This window comes from Mchenga conophoros, linkage group LG5 (assembly GCF_057382185.1).
Source record: "Mchenga conophoros isolate Kocher_MC1m ecotype Shallow Benthic linkage group LG5, M_conophoros_male_GT1.1, whole genome shotgun sequence".
Taxonomy (NCBI): Eukaryota; Metazoa; Chordata; class Actinopteri; order Cichliformes; family Cichlidae; genus Mchenga; species Mchenga conophoros.
In genome coordinates, this window is record NC_140530.1 from 28322696 (window position 1) to 28349329 (window position 26634).

General features: G+C 40.0%; 1 protein-coding gene across 12 annotated transcripts in view; it reads right to left on the reverse strand.

Moving 5' to 3' along the window:
* ptprt (protein tyrosine phosphatase receptor type T) overlaps positions 1–26634 on the reverse strand; it is a 333988-nt gene that overhangs the window by 52470 nt on the left and 254884 nt on the right. For all 12 annotated transcript variants that reach the window (XM_085274701.1, XM_085274699.1, XM_085274700.1 and 9 more), the window contains 5 exons: positions 25294–25448; positions 19643–19723; positions 19503–19538; positions 3399–3491; positions 2809–2918 (listed from right to left, as the gene is read on the reverse strand). In XM_085274701.1, coding sequence (XP_085130827.1) covers positions 2809–2918; positions 3399–3491; positions 19503–19538; positions 19643–19723; positions 25294–25448 — 475 coding nt within the window. The remainder of the gene's footprint in view (positions 1–2808; positions 2919–3398; positions 3492–19502; positions 19539–19642; positions 19724–25293; positions 25449–26634) is intronic.

Genomic DNA, 26634 nt, shown 5'->3' on the forward strand with positions numbered 1-26634 from the left:
GCTGTGATACTGGCCTATGTGACAAACCTTACAAACATGGCAAGGACAAAATGTGTATGTGTGTGTGGGTGTGCTTGTCATTGCATTTGTGCATTCTCATTACTCATTTGTCTATGCACAGATTCGTTGAAATATTTGTATGTGTGAATGTGTACTATGATTTATTGAAAATGTGTGTGTGTGTGCCTGTGTCTGTGCGTGCACATGTATAAGATCACTCTCAAGTTTGCATTAAGCAACCAAACCCCAACTCCCAAAGGCTGCCATATGGACACTGAACTATTTTAGTACTGCTCATTCATATGGGCACACAAACACACATTCTCACTACAGGGACAAGAGGACAGTCCTTTTTTAGTCCATTAACAGCTTAAGAACAGACAACAGCATTCACTTTTGAACAGCGTTATGACCTATATACACAGACATGCACATACACACACACACACACACACACACACACAAACTAGACAATACAAACACATTGTGACAGAAAGACAAACACCTAAACTTGTTGCTCAGTCAAGCAGAAAATGGATTGTTTCAAGTGGCATATGCGTCTGAGTCCAATATGTGTGTCTGTGCATGCGTGTGAGAATGCGTGTGTGTGTGGACTGTAAGTAGGACTTTCCACTGTTGCATAGTTCATGTTTATTTACCAAAAAGACAGAAAATTGTGTCGTCCTAATGTTAGTTAGAAGCTCCATGTGTGATACCATGTGAGAGCAAGAGAGTGAGATTGTGCGTGTGTGCCTGTGTAAGAGAGAGAGAACATTTGCATGAGGTGTGGGTTGGCTGTATTTTCTTGACCTGAAAACATAACACAGTTTTAATCAGACTCTTCTTATTTGAATTATATTGCTGATTGGGATTATTAGCATTTTGTATAAAATCACTGAGTGGGTGGACCACACACACAGTCTCTTTGCACTGCTGAGTGGGTGCTTTAGGTTTTTCTGCAGTAAGAGTTCAATTAAATAAAATATTCCATTTACAATATAATTACGGTGGAATTAATTATTTACACTTTTGATCTGCATCATCCAAAAACTCTCCACCGAAATAGGGGCACTATATATTTTTGGACTGCATCACATGAAGGGTAATGATATAATGGCTACTTAACTCGTCCACCCTATGAGGTGTCAAACAATATGGAATATTACTTTAGAAGTAAAAGGTGTAATCCCAGTGAGGAGCTAAATGTTGACAGTGTGGCTTCTGTTGGTGTTAGTGGGGTTAATGGGTTTCAACAATGGAGGTCACACCGCATGCAGAGACAAGGACAGGAAAGCTCCATATGGGTTGCGGTGACAGATGAAGACACACGCGTACACGGACACACACACAAACACACGCACACCCAAAATACTGGAGACAGCTGGAGAGAAATTGTCTGGGTTTAGTAGCTTCCTCTAGAAAACTCAATTTGCTATAGACACTATACGGTTGCGGGTGAAAGGACAGGGAATGATAGAAGAGGGTGTTGACGTTACTTATATATAAGTTTTGATTAACCATAGGATTGACAGGACTAAAGTTGTTGTGACATTTAAATAACATGAAACATACATTAAATGGTACATTGTCTTTTAAAACTACCTCAAAATCTGATGAAATGACTGAAAAAGTTAGAGGTGGGGCCCTCTATGCTGTCTAGTGTCTCCTTTTAATCTCTGAGATTAAATAGATAGACCTGGTAGCTATCAGCTCTTTTTCTCTCTCTCCCTCTCTCTCGCTCTAATGCACACACACAGAGGCATACACACATTCAACAATAAATCACATTTGCTCTCCCCTGAAACGTATCAGTGGGTTTAAACCAAAATGACAGGAAGCAAATGAAAATATAACGTACGGTATCACGGAGGGACAATTTTCAACACGCAAGCAGAGTCAGTAATAGAAAATATTCATTCTTATGAGAGTGGGAGGTTGAAGGAGATAGAGGAAAAATAGAGTCTCTCTCATGCCTTTTCAAAGATTTATTTCTAGTGACAGAGATGAGGCAAATGAAGGGAAAATAAAATAAAGACAGTAAGGAAGAATAGATTGGTAGTGGAATAAATGAATGAAATCTGAGAATCTGGATTTGGGAGTAAAATGAGGGTATGGCAGAGCGCCAGTGACAAAGAATGATTATGAAAATGTCTATATGTGATAAACTGTGCTCTAAACAAACAGTCGGCAGAGACAGACAGATAATGCTCCACTTGTGTATGAAGAGACCGCACAACAGAATGTCATTAAAAGAGAATTGATGGCAAAAAGTGAGGAACAGAAGTGAAAGAAAATGCTAAAAATTAAAGCATGGATGGTATTTCAAAGCAGAGCAATAAAGGAAAGACTGATAGTTTGAGTAAAAGAAAACTAAAGAAAAACTTGCTGAAAATGTAAGAGAAAAGATTAGGCATTGGTTTTCGCTAAGTAAAAAAAACAGAAAAAACTAATTAAAAAGAAAAGCAGCAGCAAATGCAAAGAAAAAAGTTTACTACAGCGTCTGCTTGTTCAATTTTCAAATATTGATGAGATGAAGAGTTAATAATTGATAACTTGCCTTTGCATTAAACTAAATTCAATCTCACACTCTTATTCAGGAACAAAAAAAGACCAACACACAGTTGTCACACAACTTGGCAGCAACAACAGTGAGAGAACATTTCAGACTACTTTTGCAAATGAGGCCACTCATATTTCCAATTTACTGCTAAACTGCTACTGCTAAGCTATAGCTATGACCTTTGACATTATTACTACTAGAAGCATTACTGTCACTCTCAGTAAGTTCCTGTGCGTATGTGTGTTCACCTCATATTCCTCCTTAAAACCATAGCCTTGGCCACATTTCATCTGGGTGATGTGTTGGAGGAGGTCTGCTACTCGAATAGCTGGTTGAAACTGGCCTGCTTGGAACTGACCTGCAGGAACAGAAACGTTTTACAGAGAGAGAGAAAAATGAGTGCATAAACACAAAGATGAATAACAAGTACGTGGGAAGGTGAGTGGGTGGGTGGATGAATGCATTAATGCAAGGATCCTGAAACTTGTTCTACCAAATTGCATTTCCCTCTTTATGAAGTTCATTCATTCTGATTCTGAGAAATTCCGATCCATTCTCTAAATTACCCTAAATTTGCTCAATGAACAAAAACTTACTCAAAAAAACTAAACAGAACACACAGAACTCTTTAACTCCTAGACGACTACATGACTGCAATGTTTTTTCCTCCTTTTTTCTTTTTCAAATCTGAGATATATAGTACGTTTTACAAATTGTCAAATATGTAGGTGGCTGTGAAAACATTTTTTTTCTGTATTTACCTGATATGTCAATGTTATACCTCCAAACAAAGAAAGGGACCACCTAACTGAGGGACTATTTAAAACAGTCCACATACCACTCTGGTAGGAGATCTCCACCGACTCGCATCCTCCATAGGGAAAACTCTGCAGGGTCAAAGAGGGCTGGGAAAGGGAAGGCTGGCTACTATCTGTTAGAGAGAGAGAGCCATAGATGGAAGTGAGACGGGCAGAGATATTAGCAACATTTACACCAAGTACAGACATTCTGCCCTGTACCATATGTAGACACTTAAAAAAACAATCATTCCTCCTTTAAGTGACATGTTATGAAGTAAAGGTGTTAAGTAACTTATCCCTGATTGGTGAACAGAATGCTAGGACACTTAAATTAAACATCTGTTCTCATTAGGGGTAATGACAGAATTCATTGGATGAATGTGTGGTGTCTAATAGTGAGCACAGGTGGAGGGATAAATGAGAGTTCAGGGGACTGAGCTGTGACTCGAACAAAAAAACAAACAATTTATATTTTCAGGTTGGGCATAATACATCTGCAAGGATGTGGGAACCTAAAACATAGCTGTTGTATTCATTCTTCACTAGAATAAACAAGCAGAATGCTCCGGTGTGACTACTTAATAGAACCTTTATTTGTTTTCAGCAGTTACTTCCTCTTTTTAGAGCTGTACAAGTCACCTTTTGCACCTCAGCCAACCAAGTAAAACGTGATATTTTCTCTAAGGGAAAATTTACAAATGGACAAAACAGAAAGACACCAAAAGAGGGAGCAAAGAGAGAAGACTATCTGCAAACCCAACTCAGGAAACGTTTGGATGGTTGAATAAAAACAGAACGTAAAAATCAGCAAATTTCATAAATACACAAAACGTATCAGATGTTTCAACTGTGGCATTTTACTATTTCGTGAAAAGTACTTGCTCATTGTAAATTTGATGGTAACAACACATCTCGATTTATGTTTCCCACTGTCCTGATTTTTTGGAATTGGGGTTGCATGTATACTGAGTAAAAAGCAATAGTGAGAGGAGTAAAGGACAGTATGAAAAAAAGAGAAGAAAGAAACTGAATTTGTTGTGTGACGTCTGTGTCAGATTATCTGAGCTGTGATATCTTCTCACCATAGCTTTAATAAATAAACATTTTGTTGAGTGATGGGGTAACATGGCTTATATGCCGATACTTTCAGTCTCAACTGTTCTGTCTCACTTTTGTGGGTTGTAATGTGAAACGGCATGACTCTTCTTTTTCTGGCTGCTCCCTTTAGGGGTCAACACAGCAGCTCATCTTCCTCCATCATCCTATCCCTACCATCCTCTCTGTCACACCAGCCCTCTGCATATCCTCTACAACCAGCAGCCTGCTTTGAAGCCTTGCTCTTCTTGTCCTACCTGGCAGCTCCATATGCAACATTTTTGTTCATTATATCCACTTTCCCTTCTCTGCACATGTACAACCCATCTCGGTCTGATATACTAAGTTTTCAACTCTATTAGTGCCACTGTCCCAAAACCATAAATGATTACGTGTCTCTCTACCATCTTGTAAAACTTCACTTTCACTCTCAACCCCAAAATAACCCCAAATAACCTCTCTACCTACTCCATCCTGCCTAGCAACCTTCTTCACCTCTCTTGTCAGTTGCTTTGGACGGTTGACCCCAAGTATTGACACTCATTTGCCTTGACTTTATTTTTTGCATGTGCACATTTCCACTCGTCTCTTTCCCATTCACACACATATATTCTTTCTTGCTCTTTCCTTCTATTGACTTTCATTCTAGGGCTGGGACGACGCGTCAATGTAATCGATTACGTCGACACGTAAAATACGTCGACGTAAAAAAATGTGCGTCGATGCGTCGTCACTTTCAAAACAGACATGGCGGCAGCGAGTAGCGGCAACACAAAACAAACGTGGAAAACTGCAACAAAATGGATTTTGTTTGTGAATGAAGAGCACTTTTTTTCAGAAAGCAAAGTGAATGTTACATTTTGTTTGTTTAAAGACACCATTGCTGCTAATTATTTTAAATGTTTTGCTCCTCCTTGAATCGCTACCTTATCGTGGTGGAGGGGTTTGTGTGTCCCAGGGATCCCAGGGGCTATGTTGTCTGGGGACTTTTGCCCCCTGGTAGGGTCTCCCATGGCAAATTGGTCCTGGGTGAGGGACCAGACAAAGAGCGATTCAGAAGACCCTTATGAAAAGAATATCGAGGGAACAGTTTACCCTGTCCGGGATAGGGTTACCGGGGCCCCGCCCTGGAGCCAGGCCCGGGGAGGGTACCCGAGGGCGAGCGTCTGGTGGCCGGGCCTTAGTCCATGGGGCCCGGCCGGGCACAGCCCGAAGAGGAGCACAGCCCGAACAGGAGACATGGGCCCATCCTCCCGCAGGCCCACCACCCGCAGGAGGCGCCATAGGGGTTGGGTGCATTGTGTGCCGGGTGGCAGCCAGGAGCGGAGGCCCTGGCGGACTGGCAATAGGGACATGGAATGTCACCTCTCTGGTGGGGAAGGAGCCTGAGTTAGTGCGTGAGGTTGAGAGGTACCGGCTAGAAATAGTCGGGCTCACCTCTATGCATGGCTCGGGCTCTGGAACCAGTCTCCTGGAGAGGGGCTGGACTCTGTCTCAGTCTGGAGTTGCCCCTGGTGAGAGGCGGCGGGCTGGGGTGGATATTCTAATATCTCCTCGGCTTGCTGCCGGTACGTTGGGGTTTTTCCCGGTGGACGAGAGGGTTTGTTCCCTGCGCCCTAGGGTCGGGGAATGGGTCCTGACTGTCATCTGCGCTTATGCGCCGAGTGGCAGTTCGGAGTACGCAGCCTTCTTAGAGTCCCTGGTGGGGGGGGGGGGGGGGGGGGGGTGCAGGAAGGTGGAAGGTGGAGACTCTGTTGTCCTGCTGGGAGACTTCAATGCTCACGTGGGTAACGACAGCGAGACCTGGAGGGGCGTGATTGGGAGGAACGGCCTCCCTGATCTGAACCCGAGCGGTGCTTTGTTATTGGACTTCTGTGCTAATCACAATTTGGCCATAACGAACACCCTGTTCGAACATAAAAGTGTCCATAAGTGCACGTGGCACCAGGACACTCTAGGCCGTAGGTCGATGATCGATTTTGTAATCGTATCACCAGACCTGCGACCATATGTTCTGGACACTCGGGTAAAGAGAGGGGCTGAGCTGTCAACTGATCACCACCTGGTGGTGAGTTGGATCAGGTGGCGGGGGAGGACGCTGGACAGACCTGGTGCACCTAAACGCGTAGTGAGGGTGTGCTGGGAACGTCTAGCAGAGGCCCCAGTCCGAGAGATCTTCAACGCACACCTCCGGCAGAGCTTCAACAGCATTCCGAGGGAGACTGGGGACATTGAGTCCGAATGGACCATGTTCAGCCACTCCATTGCCGAAGCTGCTGCATTGAGCTGCGGCCGCAAGGTGGTTGGTGCCTGCCGTGGTGGTAATCCCCGAACCAAATGGTGGACACCAGAGGTGAAGGGAGCCACCAGGCTGAAGAAGGAGTCCTATCGGGCTTGGTTAGCCTGTGGGACTCCGGAGGCAGCCGACAGGTATCGACAGGCCAAGCGGAATGCGGCTCGGGCAGTGGCTGAAGCAAAAACTCGGGTGTGGGAGGAGTTTGGAGAGGCCATGGAAAAAGACTTTCGGACTGCCTCGAAGAGATTCTGGCAAACCGTCAGGCGTCTCAGGAGGGGAAAGCGGTGCTCTACCTGCACATTGTATAGTGCTGGCAGAGCGCTGCTGACGTCGACTGAGAAAATTGTCAGGCGGTGGAAGGAATACTTCGAGGACATCCTTAATCCCACTGACACGTCTTCCGAGGAGGAAGCAGAGTCTGGGGATGAGGGGAATGACCCGCCAATTTCCGGGGACGAGGTCACTGAGGCAGTTAAACAACTCCTTGGTGGCAGAGCCCCTGGTGTTGATGAGGTCCGCCCCGAGTTCCTGAAGGCTCTGGACGTTGTAGGGCTGTCCTGGTTGACACGCCTCTGCAATGTTGCGTGGAGATCAGGGGCAGTACCTGTGGACTGGCAGACCGGGGTGGTGGTCCCCATCTTTAAGAAGGGGGACCGGAGGGTTTGTTCCAACTACAGGGGGATCACACTCCTCAGCCTCCCTGGGAAAGTCTATGCCAGGGTGCTGGAAAGAAGAGTTCATCCGCTAGTCGAACCTCGGATACAGGAGGAACAATGCGGTTTTCGTCCTGGTCGCGAAACACTGGACCAGCTCTTTATCCTCTCGAGGATACTTGAGGGTGCATGGGAGTTTGCCCAACCAGTCTACATGTGTTTTGTGGACTTGGAGAAGGCATTCGACCGTGTCCCTCGGGGTGTCCTGTGGGAGGTGTTGCGGGAGTATGGGGTGTCTGGCCCATTGCTACGGGCCATTCGATCCCTATACAACCGTTGCAAGAGCTTGGTTCGCGCTGGAGAGATTATATCTCTCGGCTGGCCTGGGAATGCCTTGGTATTCCCCCGGATAAGCTGGAGGAGGTGGCTGGGGAGAGGGAGGTCTGGGCCTCTTTGCTTAGGCTGCTGCCCCCGCGACCTGGCCTCGGATAAAGCGGATGAAGATGGATGGATGCTTTTAATTTTTCTAATTTTATATATGTTTGTACATTTCATTTCTTGTTAAATGCTATCTCTAATATAAGATTGTACTACTACTACAACTTTATTTTGCAATGTTTTTATTAAAAGGTATTCAAATGAAGAAATTTGTGTTTTTCATTGAGATACATAAGTTAGTAAATGTGAAATTGCTATACAAGTCAAATAATGGGGAGATAATCGATAATCAAATCAAAATAGAATTGGACTGAAAAATTATTCGCTAGATTCATCAATTAGGAAAATAATTGTTTTGCCCAGCCCTATTTCATTCCTCTTCGTAGGTGCATACCTCCACCCTTTTCCACCTGTGCCCTACTCTAATTACAGACCACAGTGTCATCTGCAAACATCAAAGTCCATGAAGACTCTTTCCTGACCTCATCTGTCAACTTGTCCATTACCGTAGCAAACAAGAAGGGACTCAGAGCAGAGCCATGTTATCCCACCCCCACCTTACACCTATCTGTTACTCCAACCACACACCTCACCACTGTCTTGCTGTCCTCATACGTGTCCTGCACGACCCTCACATACTCTGCCATTGCTCACTTCCTCACAGTTCCTCTCTTCCCTATCATATACTTTCTCTAGATCCTCAAAGACACAGTGCAACTCCATCTGACTTTCTCTGTATTTCTCTATCAACACTATCAAATAAAACACCACATCTCTATTTCAGACAGGCAAAACAGTCACTGCCTTCTTTCCTAGACATCTCTGTGCCTCCACAGGTATGTCATCTATACCAACTGCCTTTCCCCTCTTCATAGCTGTCTTCAGTCCCACCTTACGAATCTTTTGCACTTAATGATTTGTCGGCTGTGTTCCGTTGTGTTTTTTATGGCCATGTTTTGAATATGTTTTCTTGAAATAACTATGTGCATGTTAATGTTTCACTTTAAATTTAATAATAGTTTTAAGGTTTTCCAGAAACTAAATAATGAAGACTGAAGCTGCTGGGCAGGTCTTTCACAAGGTCGTATTTGGGTATGCGTGCTCAGGACAAAATAATTTTAATTTTATATACTGTAAATGGATGTGTATGTACCTTTCAGTACTCGCTGTTTTGCATGTGTGTGTGTGTGTGTGCATGCGTGCGCGTCTGTAGGCGCATGCACGTGTGCGTACATGTTAAACTCACCAAGGTCAAATATGCATTAAGCCAGGCATGAAATAGAGTCATAGCAGTAGCTCCACAACACTGACTATGATGAAGACATCTCAATGCTAATGGGGAGATTTATTGACCCCACAGGCACAAGGTTGTATGTGTGTGACAGACAGATATAAGGACGGAGCTGGGTGTGCACAGCTAGTGTGTGTTGACAGTGTGAGAGAGAGGGATTGATTTGAGTGAGGTGTGTGTGAATGCGTGTGTGTGAAGGCCGTTTATGCTGTCGGTGAGTGTGTATGTTAATGCAGTCCTTCATGCTTGGCAGTGTGCTATATAAAGTTCCCTCCTCCCACCCTGTGACTTTATTAAGACTCAGTTATGGATGACTTCGAGTCAAAGTATCACTGTGTTAGCACTTAACTCCATCTTCAAAACTAGTGTGCCCATCTTTCTGCCTTTAAATCTATATTGTATACCCTTTTTCAAAGGCAAAATGTTCCCATTTAGCTCTGTAGTCTTCCAGGATTAAAAGCTTGGCCTTTTTGTTACAGTATGTGCAATTAAATATCACAGGCATGACCACCACTATGTTCATTATATACTGCATATTATAAATTTAGATTGCTTTAAATTATATCTCACAGTCAGTTAGGATTTTTTGTATGCCCGTGGTTTGGCCTCACAAAAATGACTGTCATCCACAATATTTTTTTCCAAGTAATATGAAAGAAGTGGCTTTATTAGCAGCAACCGAATATCTGTATTTACAGAGAAATAAAAAATCTAATTCTGCTTTTATTCACTGGGCATGCATCGGCCAACACAGGCACAGTCACTGTAATTAGAGTAGGCAAACTATTATTCAAACGGAAATTGAAATTATGCTAAACAATACACACTATAAAATATAACCATTATTTTCTACTTGGACATTTGTAGTTGGAAATAAGTAGCAGACATGCCATTCTTGCTTTATTCTATCCCTATCGTAGTCCACTGTTCCGCGTTACAACGTAATGATGCAACTCATTTTACATTCATTAAATACAGCATTTCATTTTAAATATGCCTACCATGATTCAATCGTTTTCTTCTAGCTACACATCCTAGCATGAAGAAACATCTGTTATATCAGGCATGTCTTTGTAAATGCACAGGTTCTTAAAATGCAAATAACACATTCTGCAAACATTACAGCACTAAAGTTCAAGAGCTGGAAACACTCTCATGCAGTTTGGAGACAGAAATCTTAGCAGCGAGCATTTTAAAAAAGCAAGAAAGCTGTGGCTGGTAAGTTTATCTCTTTAGTTCTCTTCCTCTTTATTTCTTTCAATGAAGCACAAGGTCAAGTTCAACTCTATTTCACTGCTGCACATCCTGGCAAGTGAAATTCTCTTCGGTATGGATGAAAAATTGCTCAGATATTTGAAACACATTATAGCCGGCAGAAGAACAGTAAGCCGTTAACATAAAAGATGGAAAATACAAGTGCAACTGAGCTGTCCAGGGGAGGAGGGATGAAATGGAAAGCAAAAAAAATGATAGAAATGCAGACAGCAATCAGCGGATGAAAGAGTGGAAAATGAAAAGAAATAAAGAGATCCCTTGAGCCCTAATATGTCTGCCAGTCAACAAACGATGTATAGTAAAATTGGCCTTGAAGGGAAGAGGGTACACATACAGTGGCTTGCAAAAGTATTCGGCTCACTTGAACTTTTCCACATTTTGTCACATTAAAGCCACAAACATGAATCAATTTTATTGGAATTCCACGTGAAAGACTAACACAAAGTGGTGTAGACGTGAGAAGTGGAACGAAAATCATACATGATTCCAAACATTTTTTTACAAATAAATAACTGAAAAGTGGGATGTGCGTAATTATTCAGCCCTCTGAGTCAATACTTTGTAGAACCACCTTTTGCTGCAATTACAGCTGCCAGTCTTTTAGGGTCTGTCTCTACCAGCTTTGCACATCTAGAGACTGAAATTTTTGCCCATTCTTCTTTGCAAAACAGCTCCAGCTCAGTCAGATTAGATGGACAGCGTTTGTGAATAGCAGTTTTCAAACCATGTTTGGCATTGATCACCACCTGCACTCATGTATATATCTATCTACTTAGCACTTTTAATTCTTCTTCTTATTTTTATTTTTATATCCATTTAAGCGTTTATGACAGTATGTTTGCACTACGCACCACAGCAATTTCCTAATGTTGTAAACCTGCTCAACATTTGGCAATAAAACCCTTTCTGATTCTGATGACAGAGGGGTTAGCACTGTTGTTATGTAGTTTACATGTGCCCCTTGTTACGTTTCGGTGTTGTCAGTGTGTTGTTTTTGGCGTGACTGTTATGTGTTTCCTGTTTTACTTTGAAAGTCTGTGTTATCTTAGTCTTTTCAGTTTACGTTTCCCTGTCTCGTCAGTTCTGAGTTGCCCCAGCTGTGTTTCCCTCTTGTTGTCCATTTTCCTGATTGCTCCCTCTAGGTATTTAAACCCTGTGTTTCAGTGTGTCATGGTCGCGATCTCCCCCATGTTGTAAATAGTTTGGTGTTTTGTTGTAAATAAATAGTTTGTTGTAAATAGATTTGTCGATACTTTCGTTTCGGGATTTTGGTGGTGAGCTTTAGTGGGGTTTTTTTGTGTGTGTTTTTTTTTTTCTTTATTTTTACTTTTTTCGTGTTGCACTCCGGTTGCCTAGGCCGGGGTGTAACATATGGGGGCTCGTCCGGGATTGCCTTCGCTGGGGGGTCCGGGGACCGCCCCAGCCTTTGTCGTCGCTGGAGGGTCCGTGGGACCGCTCCAGCCTTCATCCGCCTTCGCTGGAGGGTCCGTGGGACTGCTCCAGCCTTCATCCGCCTTCGCTGGAGGGTCCGAGGGACCGCTCCAGCCTTCGTCGTCTGCTGGAGGGTCAGTGGGACCGCTCCAGCCTTCATCATCTTCGTCTGCCTTCGCTTCAGCTGTCCGTCTCCGCTGGAGGGTCCGAGGGACCGCTCCAGCCTTCATCCGCCTTCGCTGGAGGGTCCGAGGGACCGCTCCAGCCTTCGTCGTCTGCTGGAGGGTCAGTGGGACCGCTCCAGCCTTCATCAGCTTCGTCTGCCTTCGCTTAGGGGAGGGTCCGTGGGATCGCCCCAGCCTTTGTCGTCGCTGGAGGGTCCGTGGGACCGCTCCAGCCTTCATCCGCCTTCGCTGGAGGGTCCGTGGGACCGCTCCAGCCTTCATCCGCCTTCGCTGGAGGGTCCGAGGGACCGCTCCAGCCTTCGTCGGCTTCGTCTGTCTGGATCAAACTTTTCACTTGGTGTTAAATGTTTGATTTTTGGGTGGGGGGAACTGTTACGTTTCGGTGTTGTCAGTGTGTTGTTTTTGGCGTGACTGTTATGTGTTTCCTGTTTTACTTTGAAAGTCTGTGTTATCTTAGTCTTTTCAGTTTACGTTTCCCTGTCTCGTCAGTTCTGAGTTGCCCCAGCTGTGTTTCCCTCTTGTTGTCCATTTTCCTGATTGCTCCCTCTAGGTATTTAAACCCTGTGTTTCAGTGTGTCATGGTCGCGAGCTCCCCCGTGTTGTAAATTGTTTGGTGTTTTGTTGTAAATAAATAGTTTGTTGTAAATAGATTTGTCGATACTTTCGTTTTGGGATTTTGGTGGTGAGCTTTAGTGGGGGTTTTTTGTGTGTGTGTTTTTTTTTTTTCTTTATTTTTACTTTTTTCGTGTTGCACTCCGGTTGCCTAGGCCGGGGTGTAACACCCTGTGCAGGTTTCCTCCTGCCACAGTCCTCCTTCCAAACTGGCTCTTGGCATGCATGCGAGAGTATGTGGTTGCCTGCCTCTGTATGTTAGCCCTGTGATGGACTGGCAGTATTTCCATGTCTTTCACCTTATGACATGCCAAGTGCGTGGATGCATACTTTTTTAAAGCCTTAGTGGGTCTGAGTGATGAGCGACAAAGGATAAAAATGACAGGGGAGAAAAAAATTGAATATATTTCTTATATAAGCATCATGTCATTAATTAAAGTGCAGTTCGCTGATTGTGATTACAAAATCAGCTTAGAAGACTTTGAAATCCAGAAAAGAAGAGATGAAAAGAATGACAAAAAAACAAAAATGGAGAAGGAAAGGGAAATAAAGGGCGATAAATGACGGAAGAGAAAGAGCACCAGCAGAATGTATATCTACTGCGGGTCACAGAGATCATCTGGTCTAGACAGTATCCCAGCGGTTTACCTCATTTCACCTCCCTTCTCATGACACAAGGCCAGAAATCACTTATTCACAAACTCCTCATAACTGTGTGTGTATGTGCACGAAAGCCTGCCTCTTTGTAACATAGAGACACCATAGTCAAACAGAGATAACTGTGTGTGGGTGGGTGTTTGTTTGTACATGAGTTACTTAAACTGTGATCTGTGAAGTCAGCACACAGAATATTTTGCTTCATGAGAATTTCTTATTTAACAAAAATTGAGTCTTATCTTAGCAAGTTAGCAACTGAGAGAGAAAGAAACAGGTGGCCAGAAAGCTTCTCCTACTTCTCTTTCCAGAAAAAGGAGCATCAACTTCAGATCCTTGTTTGCCAGTTTGCTGTGTACTGTTATTCAGTTTGTTAGTATTGATGACTTTTGCCTGATGCATTGAAATAAAAATTAAAGCTAATAATATGTGAGTTATACTAGTTAAATGTCTCCATTTCAAAGCTGTCAAAAATCACATGTTTGTCAGTTACTCCTGATATAAGAAACCACTACTACTAATAATATTATTACTAAAAATAATAAGCCAACACATTCTTGAATCCAACCTACGAATCTGAAAATGCAATATGGTAGCAAAGAGGTTTGTTGGGGGTTTTGTTAATATAAGAAAAAAATACAGATTTAATCTCACTAGGCCCTTTCTCTGTGGAGTTTGCACGTTCTCCACATGTTTGCGTGGATTCTCTCCAGGTACTCCAGTTTCCTCCCACAGTCCAGACATGCAATTAGTGGGGTTAGGTTATTGGTGACTATAAATTGCCCATAGCTGTGAATGTGAGTGCGAATGGTTGTCTGTATCTGTGTTAGACATGTACCATCATTGGTGACCTGTCCATGATGTACCCCCTGATCCTGATAAGGATAAGGGCTCCAGACACCTCAACCTAGTTTCTTCAGAATGCCAAGAAAAATAAATAAAATAAAATAAAATAAATCCTGGAGATATTCCTACTATGCATTTTCATTTGCTCATTGCATTTTCATCTGAAACCATTTTTTTTTTTTATATTGGTATTTTTAGTATGTTCCTATACCCTTTCACACTAAGCCTTACTGAATGAAGAAAATAAAAAACTGAAAAGGATCCCAGTCATTAAAGCAAACTGAGCCAACTAACTGCCGAAAAGGTCTGGTATGCTGGGTTTAGCTGTGGCTCCTCAGTCAAAAGGAAGTATGTCTGAGAGACCAGTAGACTTGAATATAAGCTGTGTAAGCAGGCAGTCAAGATGTGGCTGAAAAAGAGCACAGAGGTTCAATCTGCCTTAAGAGCATAAGGTTTAGAAAAGCCTTCTCTCAACCCTGCACTCACCTTCAATTACCCAGCAGTGCCACATTATGGCCAAACAAAATGACTACCATTAGCCATAATCACCTTACATGCAGCCTGATGCTATGCTGAACTGGACTGGGAAAATAATTGGCCCTCAGTAATATGGTTGGAAAAAAAAAAGAAGAGATATTTCCAATACGAGCAGGGCTGTAGATAGAAAATATGTGCTCTTTGCACAGGTGGTAACTCTGGACGATCATCAACTTTCATTGTGCCAGCAGCACAGTTGCTGTTAAGTGCTCTACTTACTTGCACTGCAAAATATTTTTTTGGAAAATGTCACGTCAACAAGGTCTTTGGACTGAATCGTTTCTTTCAGTAAAATATGCACTGAAAAAAAAATCAAGGATTCTCATCTTTTCATTATGTTAGTTTGCTCAAAATCTTTTCATCACTTTTCCTGTGTATCATTTTTTTGAACAAAGATATCCTTCACTCGTATGTATTGGCCCTTTTCAATCACAGCAGCTTTTTAAGGGACTTTAAATTGTTCATTAAAATGGAAGAACCTAGCTCTAAATTTAAACGCCATAAAGTATGGATCTTGAAAGTATTATTAGTAATAGTGTTCCACTTATGAATTCAGTCAAAAACAGAGATATATACTACAACAAAGGATGCAGATGATACCAGTCCATTTCAATCAGTCTTATAGTCAAAAATCAGTCTCAAAAAGGAATTAACCCTCAGCTATTTGACCATGGAATTAATTAGATATCAATTAAAACAATTATAATCCTATAGATCCCATGCATGCACTTACATGCATGTAAAACTTTTTAACCAATAATGGTTGTCATAGGACACTGGCACTTGGATCGCCTGCAACTTATATCGTGTCCTTATTAGCAAATGTTTTAGCAGTAGTGTGTATATATATATATATATACACACATATACATATACACATATATATATATATATATATATATATACATACATATATACACACACACACACACACACACACACACACACATATACACACACACATATATATATATATATATATATATATATATATATATATATATACATACATATATACACACACACACACACACACATATACACACACACATATATATATATATATATATATATATATATATATATATATATATATATATATATATATATATATATACATACATATATACACACACACACACACACACACACATATATATATATATATATATATATATATATATATATATATATATATATATATATATATATATATATATACACACATATATAGTAAGAGTAGAAAAGGTACTAATAAAAATACCCCAAAACCTGACATATTTACAGTTACCTATAGTAATGTGCTACTTCTACCAGGGCCAAAAAGGTGTCCTCTGGTCATCTTTTAACCACTAAGGCTGTGCTGTACTGATAACACTGATCACATAAAAAAAGTGGACCCTGATCATGATTTAGGGAGCAAATTAATATACTGAACAAATGATCCCTTTTAATGCAGTTCTGCCTTCAGTCAAATTTAGTCAAAGCCTTGAAATTTTGAAGCTGTAACCTTCTGTTGATTTGAGTTTCCCCAACTTTAAGGTTTTTAAAGGCAAGCAGGAATATGCAGAGGGGAATTTAAAATACAGATTTTTATTGTCTTTTTCTCGAGCTCCTATGCGTCTGTGTTTGTCATAGTATTTGTGCAACTGTGTGTACCTAATTAACCGCAGAAAGCTCCTGATCCATAAAAAAACACGACTTCTGTGTTAACAGCAGCAAAGGATTGTCCTTGGCAGGGTATAAAAGGCTGACACTTCCTTTGTGAACTGACAGAGAACAGTGTTGCGTAACCTCTTAACATACATCAGTGTCTGACAAATTGATTTTTAGACAAACGTGTTTGCACATAAAATGCACACTATGCCGCTGTGGCTTTGTACTGATCCACAGGATTTATGTCGCATCAGTGTTAACACTGTGCTGGGTGTATGTGCATATGGATATTTGTGAGTGTGTACTCTGTGTATTTGTAACTTTGTCATGTGTTCTTGAGTCTTGATCTATATATTTGCATTTTTGTCTATATTCTGCAACAAAAACTTAGGGAGAAAAACAGCAAGGTTGTGTGTGCATTTCTATGGAATACCCTTTGCGGAGCCAAAAAAACGCCTGAGTCTAAACACACATGCCCTCCTGCTGCCCCAGAAAAAAACAAAACACAGCAAAAAAAAAAAAGAAAAGAAAGAAAAAAAGCTTTTCTTTGCATAGTGGATTTATTCAAGCTCCTTTTACTTCCCTTTGATCCTTCAATCTGTATGTCTCTTTTACTGTCTTCTTAATAACTTTCTCTTTCTCTCTTTGCACCTATCTCAGCTCTTCCTGAAAGCTATTGAAAAATGATCCTCACTAGCGTCATTGAGGCTCCTGCTACTATTATCCATTTTGAAAAGCCTGAATGGCATTGAAATGTATTTAAATGTGGGAATCTTACTTTTGAAGTAATATGATTTTTATCCATTTATTATAGATTGAAGTTCAGCTGCCTTTAGAAGTCACCTAGAAAAAAAGAACTCTTGGACTCATTAGAAATTAAAGTGTTAAAATGATAATGTATGACTAGAGGACAATTATTAAAAGGGTATTTTAACATTCAGTCTTTCAGCGATTGATATGTACTATTTGTTGTCTGCTTGGCCAGGTTGGTTCAAGCGTACATTTCACATTGTTTTCCTGTCTTGCAACAGAGGCTGCTTGGTTTGTACTTTAAATTTATGGTTGATAGAAGACATCAAAAGTATGTGGATTTCTTTAAGTTAAGTTAGGGTATTACAGACTGAAAATAATGAAAACACTGCCATTTTAAATATATTTAAAACTATCTTAGAAAGTTAGTAAAATGATGGAAGTCTTCTGACCACTATGCTTACAATGTATAAATACATTGAGGTTATTATTATTGCATATTGTCTGGTTTATTTCCATTTTTAACATCTGTATTTCCTATTCCTCTCTCTTTCCTCTTTTTTCTCTTCTACACTCTGCCTTGTTACCTTGGATAATGATGTTGATGATAATAACCTAAATTGTTATGCTTAGGATGATGTGCAACCAACACCTAGACTGCTGCTATATGATGACTACAGATGACATTTATGCAGGAAGAGATAAAACTTTATAAAATCCAGGAAACCTTTTTTTTTTTTCCATTTCTTAGACCTTAAAAATATGTAAGTTCTGCTATTTATTTTTTCACTGGATGAAATCTATTTTTTTTCTATATTTTGTGTATTAATTGTAGCGGATTTTTCTTTGAGTAATGATCAAAGTTTCATTTTACATTCCTTGATTTTCGAACTGTAGTAAGAACAGATGGTTCCATAAAACACTAATGTCATAGCATGAAGATGTATGACAGCAAATTTGTGCCATTGCACAAATCGCTCAAGCATTTCTTTGCATTCTGCTTCATCATGCCTTGATGTTCATCAGCAAATGGCACAGAAACCTCTGTACCAACTGCATGAACTGCAGAAAAGAAGCTCAAATATATTAAAGTTGGATCACTGCTATAGAATAAAAGTTGTATTTTTCTACAACTGTCTACTTTGGTGAGTTTTTTTAGGGCAGGAACAACTCAAAAATGGGTGTTTATGACAGTGATTTTACGACAGGCATAAAAACTGTCTACACAGATGTATCTGAAACTCATGTCCTTAAGAAATGAGGGTGGGGGCCCACCCTCGGCAATCAAAGAACTGACATCATCCTTGATCAATCTACAGTTTGCTGAAGCCTCATCAGAAATGGTCTCAATGGAATGGTGGGTGTCAATGGCAAATTACACAAAAACTGGGCTCAAAAGTGGCAAAAGGTTTTGGAGTGATAGAAAGGCATATAATGGAACAACATCAGTCATAGATTGGCTTCCCCAGAACCCAGACTTCACTAATATGGAAGAATTGTGGGACCATCTTGACATAGATTGGATCACAAGGCAGACAAAAAAACACAAAACAAAACAAAACCCTTCAAGAAGTCTACTCTTTAAGACTACTTTGCGAAATTAGAAGAAGGCTTGCCTTTGTGGTGGAATAAAGGTGCTTATGCCAAATACTGACTTTTAAGCGACTTCTTTATTAAAAATTGTACAGAATTGGTTTTGGCATGTATATGTTTATCTTCGGACATTTCAATAAATCACTGCACCCATTTGCAATCTACTGTACCTAGCAAACTATAAAGAAATGGGGGAGGCTTTTGGACAGCACTGTGAAAAATGAAAAATAGAAACAGTGAAAAAGAACGGAGAAACTCCACAATCAAAAGAAAGAGCGGAAAGTGGAAGCAGAACATTTGGAGAAAAACGCGAACACTGGCGAGAGGAGGTGTGGCAAGAAGAGGATGAGCTAGGAGCTGACTGATAACTATAATCACATAAAACAAACTTTCCTGTAAAATCCTTTGCATGTGCAGAATGTGAGAGACTGTGTGAAATAGTTCACTTATGCAAAGACAAGCTATACACAGACGTCACACTTTGGCAGTGGCTTGAGCCAACCTTCTTGGCAAAGAATGTGTCAATCTGGCCAACAGAAGGGAAGAGAGGGAGGAAATGAAGAGAAAAAAACAGAAAGAAGGTACAGGAAAATGGTTTTGCAATTTCATTCTGTCCTTGTGTAAATAATGTGATTGTGTGTGGACACATTTCTCCTAGCGTGTGAGTACGAGGGGACTCAAGTTCATTTCAAGATCAAGCACAAAAAATAAGACATGCATTTTTTCTGCTTCATGTATCAGTGCAATTAGCAATAAATTGTGTATTGCAAACATTAGTACATCAGATTTATGCCTTGAGAAAGGAAACTCATAGAAATCCAAATTCTTACCTATAGAAGTTGTGGCTGGAACTGGCTCTTTGGACACTGCAAAGATATTCACAGTCATAAATGAAAAAAAAGTGTTCAGTTATGAAGAGGAATTCAATGTAAAATTAAAAGACAGATAGTGTGTGAGGATGTGTGTGTACCTGAGTAGTAGGAATTCAGCAGGGATTTGCTCTGCAGCATCTTGCTTCCTTGCACTGAGAAGGAGCAGGGAGAAGGAGAAGCTGGGAAGGAGACAGAAAGGTGAAAAGAAGGTGAAAAAAAGGATTCAAAACAATAAAAACGGAGGAAGGTGAAAAAGGAGGATGCGAGAGAGAAAGAAGGAGGTTAGGGTGGACAAGGAGAAGTAAATGTAGACAGGAAAGAGAAAAAATATATATAAAATGAAAAGTTGTACAGTGAAAGTTTTAAATGAAACAAGCATAAGAGTAAGAAAGTGAAACATGCAACATGAGAAAGAGAAGAGGTACAGGAATCAGGAGGTTGAAAAATAAGAGGGTCAGGTTTGATAAGAAAAGAAAAGGAAAAACAAAATATCATAGGACATGAAATCTAAAAAAAACACCTACATAAAGACAGATCAGTATGCTATATTCAGCAGTTCAGGGGACAACTCAATAAAACTAATGGCACCATTATATTGAATTTTGAGGATAACAGGGCTTATATTCCAACAATTGTGCACTAAAATCTGGTGTAAAAACGAAACCGAAAAAGACCAATGGATAGGAAGATCACAATTTGTTTTAGAAAACACAATATAAGCATTCTGTAGGATTTATAATACCATACCAATGATATGTCAGTTTTGATTAAAACAACATTTTTAAAGAGGTCATTGATGAGAAGTCAGGCAAATTGTAAACACAGTACTTGCATGTGCTAATTTGACCCTTCCTGCCTTAGGTGCCACCCTTTTTGTAGAGCTGACTCTAATCAGCAATTAAGAGAGTACTTAAGGTGAGAGATAACGGTAAGGTCTAGAGCAGGGGTGGGAAGCTCCAGGCCTCAAGGGCCAGTGTCCTGCAGATTTTAGATATCAACCTGGTCAACACACCTGAATCAACCAATTAGTTCATTACCAGGTCTCTGAAGAACTTCAACAGATGCTGAGGACATCATTTAGCCATATAAATCAGCTGTGTTGGATCAAGGACACATCTAAAACCTGCGGGACACCGGCCCTTGAGGCCTCAAGTTTCCCCACCCCTGGTCTAGATCCTTGTTGGTTTTACAGATTGTGAGCTGTATCTGCGGTGGCTGTGTATTCCTGCTTTGTTGAAAGCAGTGTGTTTTGGTCATTTAGCTTTTGGCTTTTCTTTTCAGTTTAGTGAACAACTCCTGGGGGTTTTTTTCTTCTTTTTTTTTAAAGGTGACAGCCACTTCTCTGTCTCTTTTAGTTTAATTAGTAATAGAAATTAATAAAAGCCTTTAATTTAACAATTTTGCCTCCCTGTCTCATTTTTTTTCAACCTGGACACGTTTTGTTACTTTCACACATCCCTTGGAAAGTAACAATATTATTCATGTAATTTGTCACTTATTAGTTGACAATTACATATGTCTCCTAGAAATACACAGAAATATGAACGGTGAGCTCTGGACACACAGTTTAACTCCAAATGAGTGACAGATCTGTCTCAGTATACCCTTAAATCCAGTGCATAACAGCCCAGTGCCAAACATTTTATGCCTTTATGTGAGATGCCAGCAGCACTGACAAAACTTCAGTATTTAATGCCCTTGAAATGATAAATTAGCTGAAAGTAGGACTCCAGAACAAAACAACAACCATGAGCATTTGTTGAAGTGACTTAAGCTTGCATCTATCGTCACTTTTATGGTTATCGGAGATACAGATGGAACAAAAGCATTACAGTGTACTTTTTTAGTTTACTGAGTTTTAGTTTACTGAAGTTCTGTAACATTCTGTCTCATCAAGGTGGTTAGTCTAAATTGCTATTGCCAGTTCAAACTGGCCACCATGGCAATAAGGTCAATGTACCAAAGCTGAAAGTAATTTAGGAGATATGTCATTGGTAATAAATGTGACTGACGGACTTGGTTTATTAAACAGTGACTAAAAGCTATAAGTCCTTGCACATACACTTTACCTCTCACATATACACATAGCTCTAGGGGTCTATAAATAAATGATATCTGGGATACAGAGGCCCACATATAAACAAATACAATAAGACAAAACCTAAGGGGAGTGCTGGGAAACTGACAGTTTCATATTATATGCTACCTAGCCTGTTCAATAATCCACATTATATGACAGAGCTAACCTACACATATTTATCTCTTAAGACCTGTATGCATATGGATGCACATGTTTACGCCCACTTGAAGGTAACTGTTCTTGGCTCATTTACATGTTTACATGTTAGCATAGAAATCACTTATGTGTTTGTTTTTTACTATCTGTGAATTTTGATGGTCTAAAGTGAAAAGGTTCCTTTTATGTTCACTGAGCAGATCATAAGATAATGTGCATTTGTTTTCCATCTTTTCCTCTCTCATGCCTTTTTTTTTTTTTTTTTTAAATCTCTACTTTGTTGCAGTTTCTCTGATTTTGATTTGGTTTTCCACATACATTCCATTTGTATTGTTTACTTAAGCATATAGTAGTTATATATTATATTTGTAATTAGTGCTAGTGTCAGATTCCATCCATCTTCCAGGGGGCCGGAGTGAGTAGAGCGAGAGGCAGGGTCTGGGCTCACAGAAAGAGACAGACAAACATTCACACTCACATACACACCTAGAGGATATTTAGAATCACCTGAGCCCACTAATGGCATGTCTTTGGACTATGGAAGAAACCTGGGATAGCAAACCTACAGAGACACAAGAAGAACTCCACAAAGTTTTTTTTTTAAACACAACAACAACAACAACAACAAAAACCTCTGCTGTCATTTTGCGGTTTCAAATGGGTAAGGTGGTTTCAGGAATCGTCTCTTACTTTAGGAATATTGCTGATAACCAGATTACTATGTAATAATGAAAGTCCTTGTGAAACACCAAGAACAGATTCTATAACCAATGTATGATATTCTCTCTTCCCAAATAAAAAGGAATACACACACACACACACCACCAAACATCCATTCACCCGTCCCGCCTAATTGTTATTCAAACTATGATACTCTGTTTGTGTAACGTTTTCTGATACAATGGCCCAATTTCTCTACTGCTGATTATTTAAGTTTCGTCTTCTCTCTCCATTGTCCTCTTTCCTCTGCCTATTCCCTAGTCTCTTCCCTCTGCTCTCCTCTCCTAATACCCCCACACAACATATTTTCTCCTCTTCTATGATAAAATCCCTCACGTCTCATGTGTACCGGCACTGTATGCTAATGTGCCGGAGAAAGAAGCTCAACTTTAATACAGTGAGGAGTGTACCTGCATACAAAAAGAAATCTGCTTTGGCAGCAATGTCCTGTGAAGTAAGCTGGTGACTGGGTGAAAACACAATAACACAAAAAGGTTATTTGCCCTGTGAGGGTCCATTTCCGCAAATATTATTGGGTCCCCTATCTTGTGTCAGCATTTTTCTCTGTCTCATTAAGACTGAGCTTGTGTGTGGGTGTGTGTGTGTGTGTGTGTGTTTCCAATTTCTTTATTTCTTTTTCAAATATTCACAAGACACTGTAAGCACACAACAAAAAAGAGAATGAGTCATATTTTTATACGTGTAACCTTGACAAAGTTTTGTACCATTTTTCCAAAGCTCACAATGGGCAAAGTCAAGTCTCTTTTACATATCCAAATCTTCATTTCACATTTACTGAAAAATTGCATAAAGAAATTCAGTTTCAATGCTGAACGTTTGTTTGGCTACAGGGAAGGTCTAGTAAGTTCTCAAGAAGCACAGGATGTCAAGCGTCTGTCTTATACATTCAAAAAACATAAACATATTTATAGACCTGGGGTAGTTGTTTCTAATTGAAGAAAGGGAATTACAGTTTGGTCCATAAGTTTTTGTTTAATAACAAATTTCTTTGTATTTATTGACTCTGTGCAATGACTGCCAGATAGACATTACCAAATGCTATTTCTGCCTTTGAGATTCTCCGATTGGTCTTTAGTGCATCCACCATCAGATGCTGCTTTTTTATGGGTCTTTTTTGCCTTCAGTTTCCAGGCCACTCAGTATCCCATTTCTCTTCCTTGAGAAAATCTTTGGTTGTATTTGCATTATGGTTTAGGTCATTATCTGTTTACACTGAGGTGCTCTCCGATCGCTTTTTCAGCATTTGGCTGAATCTGAGCAGAGTATAGCCATGTACGTAGACTTTAGAATTCATCGTGCTACTTTCATCACCAGTTAGATTATCAATGAATACTAATAACACGGTTCCAGTGACACCCATACATACCACAGCATGCCTCCACCCACCAGATATTGTGCTATGCATTGGGTTGGTATGATTCTACTCTGTTATTGGGTTTTTCACTCTAATGATGGGCTTCTTCATTTGCATCAACATCTCTTTGGACATTATACTGAAACAGCTACTAAATGCAAGTTAAAAAGTTGGAATCAACTGTAAAAGTTTTTTTTTTAATATATTTTTCTCTTTCTCTTATATATTATATATCTTAACTTGTTATAAAGTAATCAGGGAACAAGCCTCACCTGGCCATAAAAACATTTAAGTCAATTGTCAAATTACTTTTGAGACTTTGAAAAAGTGAGACTGTGTACGAATGGCTGCAATTCTTAAACAATTAATCCAAGGCATGTGTTTAATCCCTTGAATTAAAGCTGCCCTTCAATGACATCTGATGAATTGTTTTAAGGTGTCAGTGAACTGGCAAAATTACAAAAAAAAAAATCATTGTCATTGTCCAAAGACTTGTGGACTTATGGCTGATAAAACATTAAATGTCAAGTTGAAGGTTAGCTCCTTTTTCTATATGTTGCAAATGCAAAAACTAATTGCAACTAATTGCTAATTTTACAGTATATATAGGTCCTACGCTCCAGATAAAAGTGGTCTGCTTTAAGTATTTTCAGTACAAAAACATTATTTTACGTCAAAACTGCAGCACGGACAGTTAGAAAAAGAGTGCAGGCAATTACGTCCAGCATTAGCTTGGTACTTAGTCCCTCTTCACCATCCCTGGCTTTCAGTGGTCAAGCACTCCCAAAAGGCCAGCATGACATTTTCAAGTGAAAATGCCCTCCTGAGAGGTCTTGTCTAATTACATCAGAATCACACACAGTTTTACAAAAAGCTGGGACTACTCCCCAACAAATCAAGGCCTAGTTGAAATGTGTGGAATATGCTGTGAAAGAGGATATGCACACTTATATTGTACTTGTATAAAGCACCACATAAAGGGAAAAAATAGAGAGCTCAGCTGAAAATTGTTAAAACAGCACTAAGTACGATGGAGGCTAGTGAAGCAGCACAACACACTATGGGTGAAAGACGGCCATATGGAGAGTTTTATTATAAAAATGAAATGTCCACTATTTGAATAAATGAATGTGACAAAATGATTAATGGTACAGAGTCCTAGCATATGCATATTTTAGGGAGTGACAAGGGGAAAAGAAACTTGAAAGTTAACTTTCAGAGAAACAGCAAATTAATTAAATCTGTGGGGTTTTTGTTATTTTTTCTTAACACTTTCCAGAAAGAATACAATGTGGAAAGGACAATGTAGTATTATATTTTCTTGTAAAAAAAACAAAACAAAAACATTATGGTGCCATTTACAGCTGATATCTTCTGGATGCACCTTAGGGCTAGAACTGCAGAGCATTTTGACTTACTGAACCCATTGAGGTCCTGGTTGGAGGTGGAAAAGGGGTCATCTTTGTGTAAGGTGCTGACTTTAGTGGTGCTCTTATCAGCTGTGGTGACTGGACCCATCTCCCTCTGCTGAGTGGAGCTGCTAGCAGTTTCCTTCTGCTTTTTTGCCAACTTTCTATAGAGGTTCAAAAACATAAAAACAAGGATACACAAAGATGAATTATTCACATACAGAAATGCATGCAATTCCTTACATCCACATGCAGCGCGTAAACACAAAGGCACATATACAAAGAAATATTCTTTACGGAACAACAATACTCTTTGGAAGATGAGTTATGGTGAGAACACTAAGAAAAGAGAACATTTTCTTTATTATATGCAGTGACTTGAAACAAAAGAGAATAAATGGCAATATAAGAATGAACAGTGAGTTCTGTGCGCAATAGTGTAGGCAGAGACACATTTCACAGCAAATATTATATGAAACATATATTTTACTTTTTACTTTATGTCAAAATGACAAGGAATATGATTTTGATGATGTATAATGAGTAGTTAAACCCAATCAGGAAGTAAACATGTGCATTTGCATCATCTTTTTAAAAGGTGTGTTTTACCAACAATAAAAAAAAAGTTTCTCCATATCATCATTCTAAGGGGCTGTTTCCTGTTGAAAAATGAGCAAACTGCATAAAAAAGTATTTTTTAAAAATGGCCTATGTATGTATAGAAAAGCCTTAGAAATTACAGGGTAAGCTGTTATTTTGTCCCCTCTTATATTACTACAGCAAGGGGGAAAATACAGGTGATATGATTCAATATGGAGAGGCTGACATTCAGTACTTCCAGAACATGTGGGGCTTCTAAACTGACTATATATAATGGTAAGGGTAGTTATGCAGTGACTGCTGATGAGATGCCCCTTGAGTGTGAATGTATCCTTTGATATTTTTTCCACTTATCTGCCACAACGCCCATCTGTTGGCCATTTTGCATAGACTATTTTGAGTTTTGCCTGAACCTTCAGCTGAGAGACCAGATGGTAGAAGAGACAGAAAACCATTACAATCTGACATTGTCCAATAGATTCACCAGAACTAACGGAAATATCAAGACAAAGCATATTTTTACTATCATATTCTATACAAGGAGGAGGGCGCGATAATATAGTGGTTAGTACTGTAACCTCAAAGCAAGAAGGTTTCTGGTTTGAACCCAAGCTTGGACCTTGTTGTGTGGAGTTTGTTGTGTGGGTTTCCTCCTGTTATGCCGGCTTACTGCCACAGTCCAAAAACTGCTTAAATTCACAGAATAAAGCACTATATAAAATTTAATACAAAATTAAATACAGAATTAAA